This window comes from Atractosteus spatula, chromosome 1 (genome assembly GCF_055471065.1).
Source record: "Atractosteus spatula isolate fAtrSpa1 chromosome 1, fAtrSpa1.hap1, whole genome shotgun sequence".
Classification (NCBI taxonomy): domain Eukaryota; kingdom Metazoa; phylum Chordata; class Actinopteri; order Semionotiformes; family Lepisosteidae; genus Atractosteus; species Atractosteus spatula.
The window spans coordinates 77,056,558-77,074,571 of NC_142706.1; the positions used below are offsets into that span (position 1 = coordinate 77,056,558).

The 18,014-nt window shown below is 43.3% G+C and overlaps 1 protein-coding gene across 8 annotated transcripts in view; it reads right to left on the reverse strand.

The window, feature by feature from the left end:
• The window catches only part of znf638 (zinc finger protein 638), a 55,768-nt gene extending 54,920 nt beyond the window's left edge, over positions 1-848 (reverse strand). For all 8 annotated transcript variants that reach the window (XM_088919839.1, XM_088919837.1, XM_088919838.1 and 5 more), the window contains exon 1: positions 596-848. In XM_088919839.1, coding sequence (XP_088775965.1) covers positions 596-708 — 113 coding nt within the window. In that variant the 5' untranslated portion in view covers positions 709-848. The remainder of the gene's footprint in view (positions 1-595) is intronic.
• Between the last annotated feature and the right edge of the window lie 17,166 nt (positions 849-18,014).

The following is an 18,014-nucleotide window of genomic DNA, read 5'->3' on the forward strand; positions in this document are numbered from 1 at the left end:
TCGCAATCTGTTAAATATACTGGGAATTTCTCATCTGCGTTGTTTGCTCCTTAGCAGGTGTCAAAAGCTTAAGTACAATCCTGACTGATTCAATGCCCTAATGTTTCAATGAAAAGAGTATTGCAACAATCAGCATTTCAACAGTTCAGCTATAATAATAAAAAATTAAATAATTTTTTTCAAGTAATCAAGAAATTGAAGTATAATAAAAAGTAACTCATTTATCTGACAATTTCAAATCTCCATTAAACTGTGGAAGTAATCCTTTCCAGATTTCTGTTAGTCATATAAATACTCTACAAAAATGCCAGAGGGCCCCAACTCAATACAATTGGAAAATATTGCTAACTATACTTAGAAAATTTATTTTAAAAAATAACAAATGATATCGCTTTTAATTTTTTATCAATATTGTCTGCAATTGTATTTAAAAGAAATCTTCAGAGTGAAAGGTTATAAAGTTATATGCTCGCAGAAACAAGTAAGTTTCTCTTCCTGCGCTACCTGCCTTCAGGACCGATTCTCGCTCACGTTACTGAAGCTGGAGCAGGTCAGAGAGCCGATGACACCCCCACCCACAGCGCGGTCCACTCACCGGTTGGCCGGGTCTGGCAAGGCTGGGCAGGGGCTGCTGATGGCACTAGGAACTCCTTCCTGGGCACTGAATTTTCTGCTGGATTTGGGCATCTCTCCTGCCAGGGATGCCATGGGTTCCCCACTCCAGGCCTCCCCCGGAGACTTTAAAAAAGTGCCCGTGAAGTAGAAGAAAGAAACTCTGGAGATAAAAACCTGGTGATCAAGCGTCTGCACAGGCTAGACCAGAGAAGCGTCTTTCCAAACGGGGCTGGTGTTTCCCGGCTCTCCTTCTTTCAGAGCTCAAGGTAGAAGACCCCGGGACGGCTGCTTCTGCACTCAGCTGTCAGAGGCTGTCTCCTCCTTGTGGCTGCAGCTCAGCGTCACTCGCAGGACCCCTGGTGGGAGTGAGGTGATGCATCAGCACAGGGGCTGTGCAGAGAGCAGAGAATTGCAGACTAACCCAGGTTTCCAGTGAAAGTACTACACTGGGTAGCTCCTCCTGGTTCCAAGGATTTTCCTCAGTGAAGTGCAATTTAATCAAAGAATATCTACAATAACAAATAGACTTTGTAAAGTATTCCAATAAAACACTGAGGTAGCGTGAAATCCAAGGTGGAGATGTTACCATATGAGCAGCCCCATGAGAGCGGGTGATTGGGAAATCCCAGTGCTGGTTTTTGACTCCACAGTGATCGTGTTCATTTCCGTTGTGAAGCGTCTTGGCATGTCAACATCTAATTTAAAATTACTGGCTACGGCGAGCAGTTTCTGGAGCCATGAAGGAGAATAACTTTGTTAATCTGTGATTGCCATGTTGTGTCCAGGTCATTTCACATCGCAGAACCCCGTGTTATCCAAGGAATGGACTGTGTCTCCTACTGAATTGAAATCTCTGCACCACAGACTTAAGACACTAAATAGCTAATTCAAGGTAAAGGGCTGAACGATCAGACCTGTCTTCAGAGTTCCATTGATCTCCAGTCAAGGCCATTCCACAGTGCAGAGGATACTTAAGATTCACAAGAGAACAACCAAGCTCTCCTTCTTTTCTCTCTCTCACTGTCCTTTTCTTCCTCCACTCTCTCACGTCTCCTGTCTCTCTCTGTGAAGAGAAAGCCCAGTTCCTTTCCCCTCGCTGGACTGACAGTGACTCCCCCTCCCCCTGCACTGTGGGTGCTGCCTGTGTCCTCCCTCTCTCTGGGGACAGATGCACTCAGCAGGGTGGTTTTGCTGCTGTGAAGGCTGAGCCTGCGTGTCTGCTGGTCTTCAGGGATGCCCAGGAAACAGATCCGAGTGGGAGAGACCAGAGCTGCTGTGAAGTCTATCCCCACAAGCTGCCTACCAGCCCCTTCAGCACAGTCTGTTGTCCAGAGGCTCCAAACATTCTCTTAATCAGCACAGGAATGTGCTTCACTCGACAGGGGTTAAGCAGCTGTCATTGAGAGCTCAGGGTCTCTATGTCCTAATTAAACTCCCCTCTGTCACTGCAAAGGCAGCTCCCTGCTCTGCTTTCTATCCTGAGACAAAGCTATGAGCCAGGGAGCTGTGCTTCCTGGGAATGGCCAACATTGCACTTCAACAATTTAAAGATTCAATGGAGAATTTGAAAAGGGGAAATGAGTGTTTCTATCTTTGTGCAAACACTTTATGGAACGCCTCTGCTCTTTAATCGCAGAATGTAAATGTTTGGCATGTTTTGTACTTTTTCATTTGAAGTTCAAAATGAAATGCTTTTACGCAAAGTAAAACCTGTGTCTCACACAGAGCTATTTATCCTCTCAGGATGGGGTGAACATAGAGAGAACAAACAAACTCCACACAGACAGCACCCCAGGAATTGAACCCAGAACCCCAGTGTTGCCATGCAGTAATGCTAACCATTGTGCCACCATGCCTGTGCTTGAAACACCAACAGTAAATTTATATATAGCACCAGTTCTCATAATCAAGACTTTTTTGCTCCACTCAAAGAAACCACTTGTGAGGCTATTTTCAACCCGTCAGGACTTGGGAGCTGTCACAGAGCTGTATCAATGCACCCTGTCGTGTTAGAATCAGGTTGGCTCAGGGGGTCAGCGACATGCACATTAGTGATATCCTACCTGACCTCTTTGCTCTGTCCTCTTTGATGTGATAAAAGGTTCTCTCTGACATTGCAGCGCCGAGAAATGCAAATCATAATATAAAACATAATGGAATCCGACTATGTGCAATTAAATAACAAAGCAAATGACCAGTCTGTTAGTCACACAGCACAAAGCTTTCTTTCTTCGGAGTGCTAATAGGCCTGCATGTAACAAGATGTGTACTGTGAGGAATGTTTGGTCAGTATTGTTGTCCAGCAATCTGACAGCCACACAGGGAGTAGTAAACAACTGAGATATCAACAAGGTCTTCTTTATTAATATTTTAAATTATTGGTATTATTTTTCAGAGATTCATTCATTTTTATACATGATTTAGGGACAAAATGGTACTAAATACTCTCTTCTAGCAAAGCTTGTTAGAATTCACTGCCTTTGGAATTTAGTTCTAATGCATTAATGCTTTCTGATTGTTTCAAGTGCTCTGTCATTGATCAAATCTAAGAATATGTCTTTGTTTCTTTTGACTTTTACACAAGGCAACTCTGCATGACCAACAGCACACTGACACCCTGGCAGACATGAGCGATGAATGACTCTGAAACGAGAGCAATGGTCTTCTGCTTTGGACCATCTGAACTCAGTGAGGCTAACTGACCTGTTGATTGTTCAGACTTTATTCTGCCGACAACAAGCTGAGTAAATGAGTTGAAGGGTTCAAAATGTGCATCAATTCTCAATTTATGGATTTAACACCTCAATATCTTGGCAACAGAAAATTACAGTGGAGACGTTTTTAAAACAAAGACAAGTGCAGAAGCAGGTTAAAAAAGATGTAACCTAGCATGTAGTTCAGTTACAGAGATCAACTGGCTTTTCAATTAACTTTTTAATTGCTTTCGATTCCTAAACTTGCAGGAGTCTGCTTTTTAATTGTAGCTTTCCTTATCTTTATTAAAACTTACAGGCTCTGAGTAGAAAGAAAAGGGATGTATCTAATTAAAGAGTACAGCTGCAGAATGCAGATCAGAGGCTCCCTGTCCTCACCCTGGAGGATCAGTGGGTCTGCAGGTTTGATGCCCAGCTGGGCTCACAGCAGCCTGCATCAGCTTTAACAGCTCACAACTCTTCAGGACCTCCAGCATTCCCTGGTCCCACTGATCGGAGAGACTGTACACCCCAAATCTCACTTTAAATAACTGGGGTCCCCTGAATATAAATCAGGTGAGGGAAAGTATTCTAACAGTGTCTATGTAATTAATTCACCTGAAATTCTAACACCAGCTTGCTAGGAATACTTGAATATTCAATCACCGATGGAAGAGACCGCACTGTCAATCGACTGTGGACGATGTGGAGCTGACACTGTGATTTCGGACAGGCAGAGGTGCTGGGCGGCGCAGGGTTGAACCCCAGAGCCCTGCGATCCGAGATGGAGTTTCGCCCGCGACAGCTGAGCCTCCCGCGCTTTCGGGGGAGTGTCTGGGGGGGTGACGGGTGAGATTTACAGCTCCCTGCAGCTGATCGATTGCATTTCCCCTCGGTGTCTTACAGCAGCTGTTTGATTGCGACTTCAAACGACAGAAGGGGTAAACTGTTTTCACAAGGACTTTCAAATTCTCAGGGCTTGATCTGCGTGACCGATGAGTTACAGTGTTACAAAAGCAGGAACAATTAAAACAACATTTGCAGACATCTACATCCATCGCATGTCAATGTAAATTGGACATGAGAAGGCCACTCAGAGCTGCCATTTCCTCTCACCTGAGCCTGAAGAGTGGGGGGGTTACAGTGACACCCCAGCGCACGAGCAGGGGGTGCCCGGTCCAGCAGCAGTTTTCTATGGGCCTGTTGAGGATGACACGGGGAGCTGTATCTGTTTGGTTTGAGTGGCTTGTGCCTTGTGTCGGCCGAGCAGATCCACAGAAATGTGTTCCTGTTGTGTGTTTGAATTGAACCTGGCCTTGCAGCAGACTGAACTTGCTGGCCAATGTTCCCAGAAGCCAATTACCTGTTTTTGGACTGTAGGAGGAAACCAGAGCACCCAGAAGATAACAATGCTAACCATTGTGCCACTGAGCATCTCACTTACTGAATCCTCTAAATTCAAATTCAAAGAGCCTTAATGGCATGATACACTTAACACAGCATTTACAGACATTTACAATACAAACATATAGAATTATTGGACTAATGTATGTAAATCAAGGACAAATTCTCATTTACTTTGACATCCTGAAGACCCATTCATTGTATGCTTATTAGAGCTTTCTGAGTAAAGTGGTCTCTCTGTTGTTGTTACAAAACTCCCAGGGTGTTTCTCGAAAAGGGGAGGGGTGTAACCCCGCCCATTGGCCTTTACCAGTCACGGCCTCCTAATAATCCCCATCTCTGAACTGGCTTCATCACTCTGTTCTCCTCCCCACTGAGAGCTGGTGTGTGGTGAGCGTTCTGGCGCACTATGGCTGCCGTCGCATCTTCCAGGTGGGGCTACACATTGGTGGTGGTGGAGGGGATCCCCATTACCTGTAAAGTGCTTTGAGTGGAGTGTCCAGAAAAGTGCTATATAAGTGTAAGGAATTATAAATATTGAAGTACCTGGCTTCAAGGTACAACTGCCACCAGCATCAGAATCAGGAGTTGAACCCATGATTCCCTGGGCTGTTGGCTGGAGCACTTGTCACACCTCCACAGAGTAAACATGCTTTTCTGAAGTTCATGAGCTTTTCCCATGCATCACGGGCCTACTCTCCTGCCTTAGGCATTGAGCATTTCATTTATAGTTACAACTGTGTTGAAACAAAGCGCAGTTCTGATAGCAGCAACAATGAAGTCATTGATGTGTGCTCAGCTTACTGACGCATCTGAGAGCACACACAACAAAGGCCTGTGAGGTGGATGTGCGTGATTGTGTTGCTGCGCGAGGGAAGCCCGGAATGCTGCTAATTGCTGTGCGAATTGCCGGAATGCAATGTGATAACATCATCAAACTCTTCAAAGAATTTAGGCCCACACTGGACTCAGAGCTCAAGCGACACCTGCTGGTCAGATGTGTAGGTGCAGCAGCTCTCAAATACGGAGCTGCACTGTCACATGAAGGAATACACGAAAGAGTACATGAAACTCTGCGAATGAGAGGAGCTAGCTTATTAAGTTCTTGATAGTTAACTGTTCTTACAAAAGTAAGAAATTACTGCACCAGTGGATGTAAGGAGGAAATTTCAGTCGGTTAGTTTCCAGCATAGTTGTGATATCTTCACCAATGATTCCAGTTAATAAATTAAATTTCAAGTCCAGCTTCAACTAGTCAACTCCAGCCACTGACAGACACTTTACATAGTGTACCTGTAATTCTGTGACACACATATGTGAATATGACTGCACACATCTCTTAAATCTCTTAGATCCTCCTTAAATGCAGAGACACACAGAAACGATGCTCGTTGTTTATGAGCTGTTTATCTAAACACATCAGGACACTTGTTTATTTCACTCCTCTCTGTTGCACACTTGCCTCTCACACTCTGGATCTGCAGAGTGCTTCAGGACCCTTGAGCCTCTCTCTCAGTCCTTGAGTCTTACAGACATGTCTTGAGCTCTGGGGTAATGAAGGACCTCAGGCCGCAGTGGTGCTCGGTCCGATAGGGACTGCAGGCCCCGTGCCTGAGAGCCACTGGACAAGGAGTCCGCTGTCCTCTGCTATCAAGAGCCCAGTGTTCACGATAGGGGATTAGAACAAGGGCTCACATTATAAATGCGCCTTGAAGAATGGCGTTTCTGTTTATGCTTTCTGTTCCAGTTCTGTCACTCTGTTTACAACGACACAAAGGAGCCCCAGTTTGTTCAAGATTCCATCCTTTATGTTTGTCTGTGTTTTATGGATGAATTCAGCTCGGTGTTTGAAGACCCTCTTATATTCTACAGGCACAAGCAAAGCGTCTTGAATGGACTGATGTCCACTGGTGTCCTGTGTCTATGTCCTGCATACCCTGGCACGGGCTAACACTTTTGTTTCTCTTGTCCCAGAGGGCACTGGAGCGGTTTCCTTTCCACAGGACTCCAGAGCACTTTACCGCAAAGACCCAACTGAGACACTAATCCTGCACAGAAGAGGGGGCACTCTTCTGACTTCATGGAGCTTCTCTGTCTAAAGCTATGGAGACATTGACATGAACTGACATCCCAAGGCCTCAGACAAACCAGATTTCTATGTTTTGGACTTGGCCAGCGTACAGCAACAGGGCTATATCACCAATGCTCCTGGACAAGTGATTATTACCAGGGTCTCGTCCCTGAACACTGCTTCCATCAACAGCCTGATGACCCCCCTCATCCACATGCAGAGCTGGCCCAGCAGTGCTTGTCTGCAGTGATCGACAGGCCAGGGCTTGTTCCAGTGGGGAGCTGTGTCACATTAAGCTGAGGGAGGGAGAAGCACAGTGGGCTGGCTGTTCAGCTTCTTCAGTTGACACCGCAGAGCTCAGATTCTAAGAACAATCAGACTGGCCACAGAAGTAGGTTTCTAAGATGAGACACTGAAAAAGACTCAGCAGCTGAAACAGTGTGTTTCTCCTTTCTATTTTCTAGCGGGGGAATAAACTTTTACTTGTTCCAATAAGTTAGGTTGTCAAGTAGTTAAAGGTTAAAGATCACCTGGATCAAGGCCTGTAAGTGTTTCCCTGTGTCACCAGACAGGGTTCACAGGGGGCTGAATCTAACTTCAATTTGAATTATTCCACCTCCATTTCACACCAATTCAACCTTTAGAAGATATTTTGAAACAAGCTAAAGATTGTTAGGATAAGAAAGACAAAGATTTTGTTAGGCACAATATTGTAATTCCACAGTATCACGTGCAGTTTAGGGGAAAGAAACATCTGAAAAGCAAAGCATTTTTTTACATTAAAAAGGGGGGTTGATTTTTCAAGGTATTACATTAAATAGTAACTACGCACTACGTCAATTAATATTTGTTTCCCCAAATTGTTCATTTGAAATAGTCATCCCTACAACAGCAACTTGCAACTTGTTAGTAAGGTGCTCCAAAGCGCAAGTTAATTAAACTCCACCCTGTGCTGCAGCCACGGGCACTGGGAATAGCCGTGGCGCCATCTAGTGGCTCTAAGGAGCCGCTGCTTCCCTCCATTCAGGACGGTAAAGATTTTTTCTCAAGGGTTGTTGCGTGCTTTCCGTGGAGTTTACTGTTAGTAAATTGGCACCTACTGGAAAACACTACTCAAACGGGATCTCTGCAGCTCCGACGGACGCTCCTAATGCTGCCTTACAACAATTAACACTGACCATCCCCGCCTGTGTTGTATCCTGGACGTCGGTAGCTGCTTGAGAGCTGTGAGGGTGACGAGTTCCTGTGGCGACCAGCACCCCGACGGCGTTTGGCAATTTTATGAATGAAATTCTCACCTGCAGGGGGCGCCATCGATGTACATGCTTAGGTTTCCTGGTGAAAAACAGAACAGTACTGTAAAATAAAATATGGCATAAAACCAGTTCAGATGGTTTGTCCCAGTAATAGTTAACCGGTAGTAGATAATGACTTTTCATCTGGTTTGACCTGAAACATTAAGGTTTAGCCAGGAAACAGCAGAAACCTACTGTGAGTTTTGCAAAAGCCTGTCAATAGCTGATGATCAACAGGACAGAGATGGGACCTGTGCTGCAGGATAAATGAAAATCCTTTGCTGCTTTGATAAGGAGTTACATCGCTTTACTGCACAAAATGCTACTGATTAGTCTGGCATCTCCCACACGTCCCGTCACACCGAGTGGGGAACACAGCCAGCTCAAAGGAAGATGCCTAGTTCACATTTAATTGGACCTTAATCATTTAATTTTCATATTTCAACAGGTCACACAGCTTTATCCTCTTCCCTATAGCTCCTTGTAAAAAAAGCAGTTGCAGATGAGATGCCTGTTATCACATTTCACAAGCCTGAGTCTCCTGCTGAGCCCTGCCTCCTCTGCAGTGACAGGCTGCTGCTGCCACTAGTGAGAGGGGAGTGTCTGACAGCACTAATTACAGCCTCTCCTGCAGCTCAACTCTGCATTTTCACACTTTCCATTGTGTTGTTTTCATGTCAATTTAATCATTACAGAATTATTGCAGGCTTTTGTTCCCAGAGCTGTGATATTTTTCAAGGTGGATAATATAATTTTATTATGTGTAGGGCACAACAGAGAAATTTATTTCTGTCATACCAGAAATGCAATATGCAAACCTGCTAGAAAATAATTAAAGTTTGATTTTCTCTGATTTGAAATTAAACTGATTATCTGTCTTGAATCCTTTATTCTCTGAATTGGCACTGAGAGCTGGTGTGTGGGGAGAGTACTGGAGCACTCTGGAGCACCATCATCCAGGTGGGGCTGCACACTGGTGGTGGTGGGATCCCCATTACCTGAAGTGTTTTAATTTAAAAGTTAAAACAGCCCCTCCTCCTCTCCTACAAATCAACCCTCCCCCCTCCCCCCTTCGCCTCCCAGCAAGTGATCTTTTTAAGTTTAGATGTACTTATGTTAAACAAGTCAGGTCATAAAAGACAGGTGATGTTTCCTAACAGATGGTCTGAAGACATTAGCAGAGGACAGAGAGCCTGGCAGTAAGACCTTTGTGTTAACAGCAGCCCATGAAAGATGCAGGTGATCCACCAGGCACAAAGACGTGCTCGATTCAATTCAAGTGACTGTTTACAGTATTACCAAAGTAACTACACAAACACAAACCTGGAAAGGAAAGTTTTAGGTGAAGATGGATTAAGAAAGTAAAACGGGGGAAGAAATACTCTGGATCCAGGACAATGTATTTGTAAAATACAGAAATAGGAAACTAAATTGTATTTTGAATAGAAACTTCCAAGTGTTTTAAGTAAGATGTTTTGTTGTTGAGAGGTATCTGTGTTTGCGTTAGGGCTGAACAATATGAGCAACATCCTTTATTAACATGGCAATACACGTTTTGTCAATGATATCGACACAGTATCACTGACAAAACACATTAGTTACCAAACTATTTACAACACTGCCATCAGTCAGTCAGTGTCTGTACATAGAGGATATAGGATCCAATTGATTTTATCTTGTGCCTCAACTCTAAAACAAGGCCAGATCATTTCAGTGTTCACTGTCTTTGGTATGTTTCCAAGGTCCCATGCTAATCCAAAGGCAGGTTAAATAAGGTAAGAAAGATAAGGTTACAAAGAGTTACAAACATAAGGAGACCATTCAGGCCTTTTAGAGATAAGAGAATCTCATCCCATCCAGTTTCTTTAAAAAAAAACACAGTTTCAGCAACATGTCCCATGTATTGATTTCCCTCACGCGATCAATAAAGTATCTATCGATGTCTGGATGGCTTGTTCCATACTCACACAACTCTTTATGTAAAGATGTGTCTCCTGCTATCAGTTCTCTATGTCTTGTCTTTGACACTAACTAAGACATAATGAAGTGGCCACACTACAGGGCTGTGCCGAAGTGCCCAGGACTCGGGGGGCGGGAGGGGACGCAGGGCGGATGTGGTCTCAGACACGAGGAGACAGTGCTGACGAGCTGGGAGAGCTGAAAGGCCTCCTCTAGTTTACACCTCTCCTCTCCGGGGAACTGATGACTCGACAGCTCTCAGAGGACTCACAGATTCTCACAACACCCCAGCAGTCTCAACTACAAGAGCCTTTCACTAACGGCATAGATTTCACAGCAAGACCTCAGTCTGAAGAAACACAAGGCACAAGAGGTGACAGTTGGGCTCTAGGTATGAAGACAAGTCAGGCAACAGGCAGAATAAACAGACTCTAGGACTGCTACTTTGAAATGACAGATGTACAACGCAGCATGGTAGGGGTAAACAAGAAATAAGTAAATAAAATCTTAATTTTATAGGTGTCATGTGTCATTAAGAATTGATATATGTGCTATCTGAGGTGCTTGAAAAAGAGTAGAATTTCTTGATAAGAGCAATAACATGTTATTGGTTAAGGAAATTCTGAAAGCTATTAATGTAGATGTTTCTCTACCCACAACAGTTCAGGACAGCATAGTTGTGATTAACAAATGGTGTCCTGTCTTTGTCTGTGTGAAATATCTCTCAGGGCTCAGTCAATAAGAGTTTGTGCTAGACATTTAATTAATTAGTGGCCTAACCGAGAGAGAGATCAGAACAGCTTTAACTTCTTGTCTGAGGGACAGAACTTAAAGGGGGTGAGGATTCTCACTCCGAACTTTTAAAGTTTAACACTTCTAGTAACGACAAGTGAGGAATAGAGGAGACAGGGCAGAAGGAAGGCATGCCCTGTTGTTTAGAGACAGCCTCACAGCTCCTGGGTCCTTCAATCCTGGCTTGGGGTCATCCTCTGAAGAGTTTGCGTGTCCTCCTAGTGCCCCTGTATGAGTTTATACAAGGTGCTACAGTCTCTTCAATCTTCCAAAGACAAACTGATTAGGCTAATTGTCGCCTCTGAATTGTTCCAGTCTGTGTATGTCTGTGTGAGTCTTGTGATGGACTGGCTTCTGTCCCAGGTGTGATCCCATGCTTCTGAGACACGCTCCTGATTGCCTTATTGTGGTGTCAAGGCTCCACAGCCGAAACGTTGTGTTCCCTGTAATGAACAAGTACCAGTCCAGGATGCAGACACGCACTCCTAGACTGACATGTGTACCTTTTACTGATGGGTCTTTTACTGGCGAAATTTAAGTCAAGCACCTTGCTCAAGAGCACAAGCACAGTGCCCCACCCAGAACATTCCAGGTACAAGTCCAGAGCCCGAATCGCTGCTCCACCCTACTGCTCAGTGCAGGCAGTAGCACCAGCAACACAATCCCTGATGATGAGGCACGAGGCCAAAGTGCAGTCTGCTCAGTATCCATTACAGCTCTTACTCTGTCTCACCCACCAGTGGGATGTCAGTGATGCTCAGATCAATGCTCAGGCACTGGCAGCTGTTTTTGTCCTTTCTGCCCCAGAGAGTGAACAGCAGCTCGTGTCATCTTGCTTCCTTCGCCACCGGCTAGTGGTCAGAAAGGGCAGGAATGTCTCCGGCCAAGAATGTCTTCCCCTTGCTGTTCTCACATCCACCAGGAGGTGGAGCTCTGCACTCGGGAGCAGAGCCTCAGGTCTGGAGCAGAGCAGGCCCTCCCTGGGAGCTTCAGGCCTGTAAATAATTAACTTTTATGCTTGACTGGTCAGAAGGACCATTTATTCACATTGTACAGTTGACAGGTGATTTTAAAGAGAGCTAACTTTGCAGGACTGGAGTTCAACACGATGAGATTCAAGAAACTGGCTCTGGAGTAATTTATTTAAAATATACATAAATTCCAACAGTCACAGGGTGTAGAGTGCAAACTAGTCTTACAAGTGTGAGGTCCTTTGCTATTCTGCACAGAAACTTTTGTTAGTCAGAGCTGCTCCTTCATGCTGTTTAATAGACCGTTCTGTGAACTGCAGTTAACTGCAGTTATTGTTGGTCTGCTCGTGTACAACCATTCCCTAGTCTCCCTGCCATTGTCATTGAAAGGCTTCCCGGCCTCTCTTTCATTCTCCCCCGCCTGCCTTTGTAATCCTTGCCTGAATGGCTGCTCGCTCAGTGCTGCCCAGGCCATCTGCTCTGCCCGGCTCCACACTGTCGCACCTCTGACCCCTGTCTTTCTGCATGCAGCTCATTCGTTCTGCTGGACAGCCAGACAAAGCACAGGCATTTTAATATTAAAACCCCTTCAGATATGCTGGTGCTGCATATCTTCCCCCAACTGTCCTGTGGGTGTTTCTGCAGATCCTGAATTCCAGGTGAAAGCTGCACTACAGTGGGAGGTGGAGTGGGACCCCACCTGAGATGAAAGACACTGTATATGAATGAATCACAAAATGCATGTTTCTTTTTGATCACAAACTAAATTTGATCTTTGCTAACTGAATCTCTGCATAAGGAAAAATAGCTCCGTGCTATATACTCCAGGGAATATTCCCTAGATTTTTTTGTAATTTCTCAGTTTCAATCTTTGTTTCTATGTGGAAGGCACTATGGTCATATCTTCAGTCCTCACTATTTGCTTTTCTGGTCTAAAAGCTTGAATGGCTTTTTTTGCACCTGGTGAGAAGACTGGGTTTTTGATTATGATTTTTTTTAGAGCAGTTCTGTGAATAATTCAGTAGCCTTGTGGCGCTGTGCTTGAGCTGTGATCCAGAATGAAGAGCTGTGGTGATTTTTTTTCATAGCAGATGTAGTCAGAGTACCTGTCCTTTTGCTTTGGAGCCTACTCAAGCTGACACAGCTACCTACTTAAACTACTTTCTGTAAAATACTTTTTACATTTTCATTCTGCAAAGTTTGTTTGCTGCCATCAACGTGTTGAAAGGGATTTATAATTGTTATCAAACCTGTACCAGTTTCTGAGTTCCAAAACTGTTGGACCTGAAACTTTGCCAGCCAGATACCGAAGAAGGCAGAAAGAGCTCATTGTGGGTGTGTTTCATGCAACTTTACCCCCACCTGTGTCTGCTCATCATGTTTGATAAGGAATAAGCATAAATAAGTTCAGGAGAGGGTGTTTAAAGCTCTGTATACAGAAGCTGTTTGACACAATACACTTGAAGGATGTTTGTGAATACCCTAGCATAGAAATAAACAAGTTAACCAAAAGTCTAAACAAGCAAGCCAAACAAACAAGCAAACAAATCAAATAGATCAGAGCTCAGCTGGAATGGAAAGCAGCAGACACAGTGTTACCCCAGGACAACTGCACCACAGAGCCAGACTTCACACATTATTTGTTTTATTTTGTTCATGAAAGATGGTATTTGCCAAAATAGATATGTAGCTGGTTGGTTTTATTACTCAGGGGAGCATCTTGTACACACTGCCAACATACTGTTTAATTTTGCATAATGCTTTAGCAATACCTGTGTAACATGTCCTGACAACGAAGCTTCTTTGTATTGTATTGATTAAAGAACGATAGCAGAACTGCCTCTTCCATGACATTCTCACTACAGAAGTTGTCCTTTTCGCTAACTCAAAAGAAAATGATCTTGTGCTGTAATGAACAAAATCGCCTTTATACTTAGTAGGGACTCAAATGAAATGGCAAACACGTGCCTGGAAGTAAAGGGTCTATCAGCGACACTTTTCTCCAGTCCCCTGGGGATCTTTCCTACAGTTTCTACTTTGGACAAGGAGTTGCTGAGAAATGTGAAGCAACGGTGGGACAGCCAGTATCGGCCTCGGCCAAGAAAGAGGAGGGCTGTGTTATGAAAGGGAGCAGGTCTCTCAATGTGCTGGGTGTTCCTTCATCCGGCTGTACTGCGTCTCAAAGCAGGGGCCCCAGCCAGCTGTTCCCACAGAGAACAGGCAGCAGCTGCAGCGACTCTTACAGCGCATGGCGGGGCTGAGGTCTTGACAGCTATTGTGCGCAATCGCTGGGGAAATTGATATGGAAATGTCAAGGGCATTGGCCTCTCTGGAGCGCTGCAGGGTGTCCGCTGGCCTTTCCTGCCAGGAGCCGGGCAGACATGCCCCTGGTCTGAGGGGAGAGCCCCGAGCCACGCGGGACAATGGCACTCTTACTGAGCTGAGCCACTCACACTAAGACATCACTGCTTTGTGTCCACTAGAAATAAAGAGAAACATTTACAGATATAATAAAGAGAAACATTTACAAACACGAAAGCATGGAATTATCTGGAGAAAGGAAAGGTGCTTTATTGATTTTGGCAGGGAAAATGAATAACAAGCCTGACAACTGTTTATAAATGTCTAATTGCTAAAACTATTCCATCTCATCCTATGCAGGAGTGTGATATAGCACATTTAACACTTGAATGAGAGAGAATATAGCATTTGAATGAGAAAGAAATTCTACCAATATTCACCATTCGTAACCAGAAATGTCTGTTTTGAAAGAAATTATAGAAAACATGTATCTATCTTTAAGGTCAATCAAAGACTTTATGTCAATGAAAGAATCAATGGTTGCATTAAAAGAGACAGACTCTGTGTTAAACTTTTTCATATATTCTGAAGGATCTGCACATATTGTAACTGTTTTTGAAGCCATTTCAGAATTCCCTGCAGGTTTGACTTTTATTGCCTTCTTCAAGTGTCCAGGGCCAGAAGAGCTTTAGTAAAATAAGAGGTCTGCACTTTGACATAGCACTAGATCACTGAGGCCAAAAAACAGAATTAGTAAAGATGCAACAACGTGCTGGCCTGTCCCATGCCTCAGTTGAAAAACTTTGATTTTAAAGTAAATCTTGTAATCTGAAATAGTTCAGGAGGGGAGCTGCGTCAGCATGCGTAGTCTGCAAAGGGACAAGTAAGAGGTTTATTCCAGCTGAAAAGAGAAGAGAGAAAACACAACGTGTCGGCTTTGAAGCCTTCTTCAGGTGTCAAGTAATAGTAATAAACCTGTTACTTGTTCCTTTGCATTCTCGTAATCTGGGCTGAGTCAGACCAAGCTGCCCTAGTGAGGACACACACCTGGAAGACCAGGCTTTCCTTGTTGAGACTAACACCTCGCCTCATTGAGCAGCTCAGGCCTGATGCATTCTGTCAAAGCCTTCCCCTGTGATACAGAAGACTCGCTGTCTGTCCTGCACTGTGATGCTGCTCACTGTTATTCACAAGCATTATGTGTGAATAAACGTGTTTTCTCTCTTCTTTTTTTCAGCATGGAATAAACCTATTACTTGTTAAATTGAGCTGTGCTGTGCTATGCAATGTTTGTCGTAATAATGCTTGTACGTAGTCCCGTTATGTTAGAGTTTTGTTAATTGTAGGTGCTGCTTGTTCAGTTTTGTGCTTGAAATGTGTAGTACTGTTTACTTATGAATGGGTAAGTGAAGCATCAAGGTAATAGTGTACTTTGTGACACTTGGTTTCAAAGGGCTATAAATTATGTAGTTGGCAGCAATTATTAAAATATACAGTAAAAAAAAAATCACTGAGGCAAGTTATGCAAAGTCAGAGTTTGTGCATACTCGTTTTATTTCACAGTCTAAAAACTGGACAGTGATTGGAAGAGATAAGCAAGAACTCTGCCTTACAAAGGGCACAGCGAGGTTATCACACGCCATGTCAGCACAAGAACACCTGGGCGGTTCATTGCCTGCAGCTGAGGAGCATATTTTAAATGTCAGCATCTCTGCACAACTGAACAGACAAAAGATAACAGGTCTACAGAGAGCAGGAGAGACCTGCACTCCCAGTTTCTCAACTTCCCTGTCCGGGTGCTACTTTGAAACCTTCCTACGCTGTGATAAAGGAATCCTGAAATCCCGAAGAGGTATGTTAATAGCTCTGCCTCTGTGCTTCAGCTGTCTTAATTGTGCTGGATGAAGGAATCCTTCACATCCCCAGAGAGAGAGCTGCAACCATGAACTCCAAGCATTTGAATGTCATCTATCCTTGTTATTGAAATTTTAAAATTCAAATTCAAAGAGCTTTATTGACATGACCAATGAATTACAATGTTGCAAACATAATGACATTCTGTTGGGATGCCAATCTGTTATTCAACATAATAATGATAATGAACTGTTACTGCTATCTTTTCCTGGAAGGTATTAGAATGTACAGTAGGAAATCAGTTTATTAGTGGAACGTTTTTTTTAAAAAAACAGAAAATACAACTCTGTTGTAATAGAACAACACAGGAAAATAACAACCAAAGATAATTTTTTATGCTCATCACAAGCAAACTTAGCTTGGTAGACTATTTTGTGAGTTGAAGTCAGAGTCTGTGTCTGAGACTGAGACATTCTTAGAGGTTGTTTTTGCTTGCTTATATTTCCTGTAATTGTTTATACAATTGTATAATGTTACAATTGAATGGCAAATATTTTACACCACGTCCTATAACATGATCACTCCATTCCCCCAGGAAGAGAAAGGGAAATGTAAAAACTGGGGCAGCCAGAGGGTTCCAGTGTTTGACCAGCCTTGACTGGTAAACTGCTTAATAAAACATTCCATGTGGAAAAAAAATTAAACAGAAGAGTACAGTTTTAATGCCCTTTTTTCCCACATGATCATCCATCTAATCTCCTGAAAATTTCTCTGTTTCTTCTATGCCTCTTCTCTTAATAGACCATTAAACTTTTAAAATGTGCAAATATACTAAATTTGTATCCCCGCTAAGGTGAGGTAAAAAAGATCTGAACGAACTTCTTCTCATTTATTTCAGCCTTCGTTGCATTATTCTGTTCAATGTTTCTTGGCCTTTCTAATATCTGCTTCTGCTTGCAATTCATCGCACTCTTTTACTTTAAGTACTGTGGATCCTGTTCTTTTGAAGCATTTCTGATTAAAGTGATTTTTGGAGTTGTTAAACTGTGATTAATCTGCTCTGTTCTTGAAGCACAATCTCTTTAAGCTGTTACCTTCCATTCTCTACTGACTCTATTTTCATCCTGTCCCAGTCTATTGCCCTTCAGTACAGTGTAAGTCAAACCTCTAACTTCTCATTCCTCCAAGGTCTGCTTCCCTAAAATGGTCAACTTTTAAAATTTAAATTCAATCTGTATCATTTCAAAATACACTTCAAACTACACCACTTTATAACTATAGTTCCCTAGTTGTTCTCACACCTTGATTCATTGAAAAGTCTAGATCAATACGAGGACTCGAACTGAGAAGGAAAGCATTCATCAGTCACATTGACCATTTCAGTTTTGGCTGCTGACATTCTTGCTTAATTATAGATCGTCGGGGATTTATGATTAACTTCAATTTAATTTAATTAAGAAAATGCATAAAATATTACTAGGTTTTTGCTTGAACTTATTAAGGGCTCAATTTGGAGAGTGAGAAGGGGGAGATGTTTTTCCATGGGGGACAGATTCTTTGAAAGCAGATCAAAAGATGGAGAGATAACATTTATGTGATATTGATTGGGTTTCCACTTCTTTCAGGAAAGGGGGTGTTAATTACTCCAGTGTTGCTTTTTGCCTAAAACCTCTTCAAAAGAACTGTTATAAAATGTGCTCCTATCAGTTCTGTGCCGTTCATACAAGCCTAAACAATGTATGAAATAGGGCTTCCTCCATTGTCTTTGTTATTGACATTGCAGGAAAGTGAGGCCTCATTCTTCTTGACTCCTGAGGTTTACAGCTTGCAACCACTGCTGACTTTATGCAGAAGAATAAAACACACGCCCCTCCATCTGAATTCTGTCCATTTGCATATTTTTATGCGCAAACCCTTGTTGGATTTTTGTGTTATTTTAGCTCTTTTTAGTGATTGTTTTGTCATTGTACATCTGCCACACGAGTTATCTCATCACTTCCATGTCTGTCCTGGTGTGTGCTCACAGCTGAGCAGTTGGGCCGCTGGTGGCATCTGCAGT